At 37.0% G+C, this 8986-nt stretch overlaps 1 protein-coding gene across 1 annotated transcript in view; it reads left to right on the top strand.

Annotated features, from left to right (window-relative positions):
• Positions 1 to 2808, top strand: part of aldh1a3 (aldehyde dehydrogenase 1 family, member A3) — a 75753-nt gene extending 72945 nt beyond the window's left edge. The window contains exon 13 of the mRNA XM_056461003.1: positions 2132 to 2808. Within this exon, the coding sequence (XP_056316978.1) occupies positions 2132 to 2207 (76 nt within the window). The 3' untranslated portion in view covers positions 2208 to 2808. The remainder of the gene's footprint in view (positions 1 to 2131) is intronic.
• Positions 2809 to 8986: the final 6178 nt, after the last annotated feature.

Raw genomic sequence — 8986 nt, 5'->3', positions numbered from 1 at the left:
CAGATTATTAATTAGCCTAACGTTAACCTTGTGTGTGTGTGATCATCCTTTCATTATCACACACGGTATGTTTTTCACCTGTTTTCTTTTGCTCACAGTTGGTTTTGTTAATATGGTTTAATTATCATTTTTACAATAACATTGCTTGTGTAACTGGTGATCTGGGACCTTTAACTAGGACAAATTACTGTGCATAATTTAGATACGTGATAATAATTTTTTTTTTTAAATGTCAATTGTTTTTTTTTTTTGTTTTTTTTAAAGAAATGTTTATTTTTAAGTATAGTATACAGCCTTATTTTGCTTGTTTTGACACATTTAAAATCTGTGGCTAAGAAATAATAATTTATTTACGTTAAATAAATTTGGTACATCCTTCATTTTGAGCTCTGGAAAGTCATGTGAAACAAAAACTAATTGTAATACGACACTATGAAACCATGATGACCCATTTGCTCATGCTCATTGAGCAAGCTCATACACGACACACAATAAGTGCAATGAATGAGGACTCGTGGGCATAACACAAAATATAAATCAAGTAATTTTAGCTTGTCAAAGTAAAATTTATGCATATAAAATATATTTTCCCAGCAACAAAATTGTAGCTAGTGAAAATGCCGAGTGGCTAGTAATGTTGGAAAACTACTAGCCACCGTGGCTGGTGATCAAAAAAAGTTAATGTCAAGCTTTGCTAATACAGCACTAAATATCTACTTTTTTAAATGTACATTTTTTAAAACCACTTAGCAAAGTACAATTCCTGAGAATTACACTAATTTGAATATTGGTAATACGTTACTTTACACTAATGAATATATGCACCTATAATAAGCCGACAGAACGCAGGTTTATGTGTTTACAACATGTTGCAGAAATCTAGCCGTGTCAATATGTTACCGTTCAAGTTATGCACTTTTAACTATGATTAAAAGTATGAGTGCCCAGCAGGTGGAGCCACAGACCAATTTGTGCATGTGTGTGAAAACGTAATATTCTGTAGTTTCTGTATTCTTCATTTACTGATTGTTTAAGGTTTTGGTGATTTCAGTTTTCAATTTGTGATTTTATCATACAGTAGACATTTAAACCAGTCGTCCCCAACCTTTTTATCACCGCTGACCGATCAACAACGCAGGCGAAGGGGGTGTTGGGGGAGTGTTAGTTTTACGTAGATTACTAGGTGACCTTCAACCGTTTTCTCAGAGGCTGACAAAACATTGATGTAACTCTGATACATGCTTTATATATGGATAAAATTAAAAAGCGCTTCAGTGTTTGGGTGTTCTGTGTTTGCCTGAAGTAGTCTACCGAAATGTGTACAGTATGTTTCAAACAAAGTATGAAGCTGATCGATCACTCGCTGCATTCTGAAAGATGTTTTCAACTGTGTGCACCTGGAAGGCTCGAGCGTGTCGCATCGCCTCCATTGGGTATATCGAACTTGCGTGCGGGAAAGCCACGATATGTGAACAGCCCTAAAGCCTCCATCATTTGCGATCTCAAGCAGTTGATCTTCTTGCACAGACATGCTGGATTCACCAGATTAGTTGACAAATGGGTTGCGGATCCATTCCATGGCAGTTCGTGGGTCCTTCACTGGGCCTTTTCCCCTTCGCAAAGAAACCTTCCAAAGACGTCTGTTTTTGTTAACATGTGGATTTCATTTTGGTGCTCAAGTGACTACAGTCCTTTTTATTTTAATAAAAGATTTTTCATAATAAAAGTTCATTCAGGCTCTATATATATTTATATAAGTAATTAATGATGTTTTGTGCGGCCCGGTACCAATTGTTAGACGGACCGCAGCCCGGGGGTTGGGGACCACTGATCTAAACAGTCTAAACCAGGCATGGGCAAACTTGATCCTCGAGGGCTGGTGTCCCTGCAGAGTTTTGCTCCAACACTGATCAAACACACCTGAACACCCTAATTAGTGTCTTCAAGATCACTAGAAAGCTACAAGCAGGTGTGTTTGATTAGGGTTGGTGCAAAACTATGCAGGGACACCGGCCCTCCAGGATCAAGTTTGCCCATCCCTGGTCTAAACAGTAGTTGTAATTAGTTATGTTACATCACTGATTGTGTGTTTGTGTTTTGCATGTGTGTGTGTGTGTGTGTGTTTCTGCAGGGGTGAATATGCATTGGCGGAATACACCGAGGTCAAAGCCATCACTATCAAACTCAGCGAGCAGCTCAGACTGTGATCTGACAAACACAGCGGATCGACACACTCTCGCTTCACCGTCACTCTGTTTATTTCATGTAGATGTGCTGTACAGATTTGAAAGAAAGCTCCTTTTTATGTGTATTTAATTTGGATGTTTTAATATCGAGCATAGTCATACATCATCTCTCAATATTTACTAATATAAAGATATATATATCCATGTCGTGTATGTTTTTGTAGGTTTTTTTTTGCTCTAGATTCACATGCAAAACATTGTTGCTTGTTTTACAACAAAACTCACACAAGATTTGCATTTTTTGTTCGCTTCGAATGTTTAATTCTACCCAAGCGTCTCGTGTCATGGCAGCTAAAGCAAAAATATGTTACAAAGGACAGTCTATAACATGTAAAAAATATTGTTTGGATCAGATTTCCTAAATCATCCTGCCTTAATGATCTCAGCCTGAACTCTTAAGGATATCTACACACTGTGTATGTGTTTCACTGCATATTTTAATGCATAATTATTAGCATTAAAATCAATCTCCTTTTCTAAATGTACATTACACACATAATGACAGGTAATTCGATGTTAACTACTTAAAATATATTGTTTACTTTGACTTATTGAATAGCTATTGATTAAAACGAATCAGAATCAATGAATCAATAAATACAAATCCATATGAATTCATTGTTTATTGTCTTTTTTATGTTTTATTCAAGTCATCTTCCTTTCTCTAGCGCTTTTACAATGTAGATTGTGTCAAAGCAGCTTAACATAGAAGTTCTAGTAAATTTAAAATGTGTCAGTACAGTTTTCAGAGTTGAAGTTCAGTTTAGTTCATTTCAGTGTGGTTTATTTTCACTGCGCACCTCCACAAGTCCCAAACCAAGCAAGCCAGTGGCGAGGAACAAACTTCACCAATTGACGAAAGTGAAGGGAAAAAATCTCAAGAGAAGCCAGGCTCAGTTGGGCTTGCCCATTTCTCCTCTGGCCAAACTTTCTGTGCAGAGCTGCAGTCTAGGCGCCAGAGGCTGGAGAACACTGGATGTCCATTGTGGAGAAGCTGCAGTAGGTCACTGGCAGGTGTTCAGGCTGGCCCACGGGATCAAAGCGAAGACTCGTCTGTCACTTGGTCTTTCAGGAATAAGTCCAAGGCTATTCACTCCTCCATGACCGCCACAGCGTCTGCTCAGGATACAGCCTGGTCCAGGATTATGGAGACCTCTAGAAGTCCTCTATGGTTGGCATCATCTCGTCACAGGACTTGGATCACATTAATGGCACTGCTATCTCTAGAGGCCTCAGGATGAGTAGACCCAGGTGGAAATAGAGAACAAAGAAAATAATAAGTATAGTTGCTGTTCATAGTGTATATAAACAAGAGCTAAAACATAGACAAGAAACAAACATATAAAGAAATGTGTAAAGCATTTGAGTATTTAACAAAATGGGATAGTTTTAGTTACAAATTCATTCTTGCTTTCTATGAAAGCATGTGTAGTATTTTTACAGGTCAGGTTTACAGTAAGTATACAAAAAGTAACATTAGCCATTAGTGCTTATGTGTTTGTGTTTTCTTCCCTTGGTTATTCGTCACTATTATTCAAAGGTTGGATATTTTGACCATTTCTGCATACGATAATTGAGTTCGTCATAATAATGTGACTTTTTATTACCAAACAATAGCTGAATTAATAAAATATCTGAAAAATAAGAGCAAATTAACTTAATGGGATATTCACCCCCCAAAAAAGGTCATCTCGGATTAAATCATGGTTTTGCAATATTGACAGAAAATATCTGATATATATTTTTTGAACAATCATTAAAACATTTAATGATTGATAAATATTATTTTTTTATATATATATATATTAAATATAAATATCATATATATATATATATATATATATATATATATATATATATATATATATATATATATATATATATACTTACAATCATTAAAAAATTACAATAATTAAAAATATATTTTGTATAAGTATATTTTGTATAAAAATATATTTTGTTGGAGTGTGTTTTGCGTTAGTACTTGTCATGGATAAATAAATATGACACTACAACAGTAGGTGGCGACAAATAACTCAAAAGATTTGTTCAAACAGATTCATTTTTGAACGAAACACTGTTTTGTTACTCTGAGACCTACATATGTTCATTCATTCATTCATTTTCCTTCCACTTAGTCCCTTCTTTATCAGTGGTCGCCACAGCGGAATGTACTGCCAACTATTCCAGCATATGTTTTATGCAGCGGATGCCCTTCCAGCCGCAACCCAGTACTAGAAAACACTCTTACACTCTCGCATTCACTATTTAGTTACACCATTAACACACTAGGCCAATTAAGTTCATCCAATTCCCCTATAGCGCATGTCTTTGGACTGTGGGGGAAAACGTAGCACCCGGAGGAAACCCACGCCAACACGGGGTGAACATACAAACTCTACACAGAAATGACAACTGACCCAGCCGGGACTCGAACCAGCGACCTTCTTGCTGTAAACGACATTACTAACCACTGAGCCATCGTGCCGCATAATATTTTATTATTTGCATTTTTTGCACTACAGTAAAATACAGTTAAATTGTAACTCGAAAATAGATTTTGATATTTTAACACAAATTATAAACACAACAAACAACATCAGGACACGGACAGGCTCATCCACTGAATTCAGCACAACCAAATTATAGAAACACAAAAAGAAAACTTACTGATTTATTAGATTGAGGCTGCAGAAAAACAAAGCAAAAATGAATGTTATTTGGATCTAAAAGAGATTTTACAACAGCAACATATCTGTGTTGTAAAGAATAGTCAATTAAGATCAACACTGATGAAATACACTATAAAAATGAACCGTAAATTAGCCGTGTTCTGTATTTTGTCTTTCATGTTTTTGTATGAAGTTTTCCTTAGTTTATTTCTGCTTTTGAATTGCATTATGGGACCTTAATATTTTTTAAAAACAACTTTTAACCTTGAAAAGTTTGGAAAAAGTGACTTTTATTGACATTTTTAATAGTTTACAGTGATATATGGTCTAGGTTGGCGTGGTATATTACGCTATGAAAACCTAGTAATAAACCGCCAGTATGTTTTCTATTAATTTACAGACTTATTTCTCTAGATATTATTTCTTAGATTATTTCAAACTACTAAAATGTCAATACAAGTCACTTTGCTGAACTGCAGAGTTGAATTTTCAACATTAAAAGTCGACAGAGATCAACATCATTCATTCATTTTCTTTTCGGCTTAGTCCCTTTATTTATCTGGGGTCGCCACAGCGGAATGAACCGCCAATTCATCCAGCATATGTTTGTTTATGCAGCGAATGCCCTTCCAATTGCAACCCATCACTGTGAAACATCCATACACTCCCATCAACAATTTAGCTTACCCAATACACCTATAGCGCATGTGTTTGGACTGTGGGGGAAACCGGAGCACCCGGAGGAAACCAACGCCAACACGAGGAGAACATGCAAACTCCACACAGAAATGCCAACTGAACTAGAGACCTTCTTGCAGTGATGCGCAGAGATCAACATCCCATAATGCAATTCACAATCGTAAATAAACAGAAAACACTTGTGAATTACATAATACAGATTTTTTTTTTTTACAGTGCACAGACTGAGTAGCCATAGTCTGACCATAGAGAAGGGCCTATAGCAACAGTCCAATCAACCCAGAGAGAGCTGCATCTGCTCACACTGTGCCCATGCAGAAATGGAGACATAGCAGCATTTCCTCACCCACTGTACAAACTATGAGCACATCAGAGAAACATTCTACCCCAAATTTGAGCTCATTTACCCTGAATGTACTAACTTAGGCTATAAAACACAACTTAAGAATTAGTATTAAGTGAAAAAAACAGATTGTATCTTACACTGTTTAAACTACCTATTTAAAATAAGCTGAATCAACACAATAAGGTATATGGCCAGCTAGTGTTGTTCCCATACTGATAAACTTCCGGTGACCTGTTATTGCGAGTTTTTTTTTCCATTTTATACGATTCCTTTAACAGCATCGATGTTGTAATGTAATTAAAATACAAGCAGTTAAATAGACTTTGGCATTCATTCAGTTGCTCAAACGCAAAACGAGACATAAAGCCGTTTACTCGCACGCGCCTGTCAGAATCGGCAGGCTAGCGCAGACGCTCCATTCAATATACTGGGGTAAAATAAAAGCTCATATTATAAAGACATGGCGGAGAAAAATGTAATTTAATGCAGTGCTTCTTGTACAATCTGAGACCCACTTTATATCAGATATCAGTCAGCCTGTGGAGATCGCTGATTTTTAAAGAAAACAGACCTTAAACGCGCCGAATTCGCAATTGTAAACAGTTCACCGGAAGCGCCTAACCCAGGTTACTGGCCAATTAAAAGTCCTATTCACATGCTTCGGCATTTACCTTATCATTGAGTTTTTAGAGGGGGAACTAATAAGTGAACTTAATTCCTTCATGTTGTCACAACACAAGAACCCTGCATTTTTTACAACGCACTAGGACACCAATAAAAACATCAGTGATGTGCTTACAAACACCACACACACACACACACACACACACACAGAGAGAGAGAGAGAGAGAGAGAGAGAGAGAGAGAGAGAGAGAGATTCTAAATTGTTATAAATGAATCATTAAATGTTGATTGTGAAATGTATTGTTTATTATAATGTATAATCATTGTTTTATCCTAGATTGTTGATTGTTAAATGTACTGTTAATTGTTGTGTATTTTTTTGATGTTGTTGCTTCACTACTACATCATTTGTTTTATGGCGTACTGTTTAATGTAAACACAACAGATGCTTTGGCAATAAAGCAAACATCACTATTATCTGATTTCGTTTTGATGGTATACAAGACTATTATGAGTGTATTGGTCTGACCATGGCGACATGGTGGCTCAGTGGTTAGCACTGGTGCCTCATAGCAAGAAGGTCACTGGTTTGAGCTCTAGTTGACATGTTTTGAGATCCATATTGTGGCACCCAGTCTACTATACATATGAAACTGTGAGGATGATATAAATCAGTGTTTCTCAACCACGTTCCTTAAGGACCACCGACTCTGCACATTTTCCTTGTCTCCTTAACCAAGCACACCTGATTCAGATCATCAGCCCATAAGCAACAACTAAAAGACCTTTAATGTGTGCCACAGACGAAGGACACATTAAAACATGCAGTGTTGGTGGTCCTCCAGGAACGTGGTTGAGAAACACTGGTATAAATGATAATAGATTTAATATAAAATATTAATGTATAGACTGTTTATATAGAGTGTTTCTTCAACTTTGACTCTTTAGTCTCAAATACACTGATTTTTAATCATGTTCATTCATTCATTTTCTTTTCAGCTTAGTGCCTTTATTAATCTGGACTCGCCACAGCGAAATGAACCACAAACTTATCCAGCATATGTTTTATGCAGCGGATGCCCTTCCAGCCGCAACCCATCACTGGGAAACACCCATACACTCCCATTCACACACATACACTACGGACAATTTAGCTTACCCAATTCACTCATAGAGCATGTGTTTGGACTTGAGGGGGAAACCGGAGCACCCAGAGGAAACCCACGTCAACACGAGGAGAACATGCAAACTCCACACAGAAACACCAACTGACCCAGCCAAGGCTCGAACCAGCGACCTTCTTGCTGTGAGACAATTGTGCTACCCACTGCGCCACCGTGTACCCAATGTGGAAAACCATCCAAATTTACATCTGTAATTTTGGAAACTAAAATAAAAAACTACATGATAAAAAAAAAAAAATCTATTGTCATTAACAAAAAACAGTATTTGATATAGGGTGTCACGGTGGCACAGAGGGTAGCACAATCGCCTCACAGCAAAAAGGTCACTGGTTTGAGTCCCGGCTGGGTCAGTTGGCATTTCTATTTGGAGTTTGCATGTTCTCCCGTGTTGGTGTGGGTTTCCTCCGGGTGCTCCGGTTTCCCCCACAGTCCAAAGAAGTGCGCTATAGGTGAATTGGGTAAGCTAAATTGGCCGTAGTGTATGAGTGTGAATGCAGGAGTAAATGGGTGTTTCCCAGTGATGGCTGGAAGGGCATCTGCTGCATAAAACATATGCTGGATAAGTTGGTGGTTCATTCCGCTGTGGCCACCCCTGATTATTAAAGGGACTAAGCTGAAAATAAATGAATGAGTATTTGATATATTTAATATTTGTTATATGTTTATTATTTTTGTATATATATATATATATATATATATATATATATGTATGTGTGTGTGTGTGTGTGTGTGTGTGTGTGTGTGTGTGTGTGTGTGTGTGTGTGTGTGTAAGTATAAACAGCATGAACTACTGTTACTGTAATAGTGTAAACAATGCTAAATGTGTAATATTTTATTTACTTATTCATTTTAGGCGTAGATTAATATAAATTTGAACTCTACAAAATCTAATGCACGTAAAAAACAAAAGCTGTATAACTGTTCTGATGTTTGTGGTAAAATAAAATCTAAATTAACTTTCTTCTGTGACCTAAATAACTTTATATCCACACTTCTGAGATGTTTGCGAGTGTATGTGTCACAGTGTATAAAAATCACGGGAAAACAAAGGTATTCAATAATGTCTAGCAGAAAGCGTGTGTGTGAGAGCGAGATTCATGAGGTTTATGAGTAGGATATAAAATATAATTGTCTGAAACAGCAGGAGTGTGCGGAAAGTCCCGGTGAGGTTTAAAATGAAGCGCGCGCGCACTGGGACGCAGACAGGCAGATCAG

The sequence above is a fragment of the Danio aesculapii genome, chromosome 7 (assembly GCF_903798145.1).
Source record: "Danio aesculapii chromosome 7, fDanAes4.1, whole genome shotgun sequence".
In the NCBI taxonomy this organism is placed as follows: Eukaryota; Metazoa; Chordata; class Actinopteri; order Cypriniformes; family Danionidae; genus Danio; species Danio aesculapii.
The sequence above is the reverse complement of the archived record's forward strand: the minus strand, read 5'-3'. Positions and strand labels throughout refer to the sequence as shown.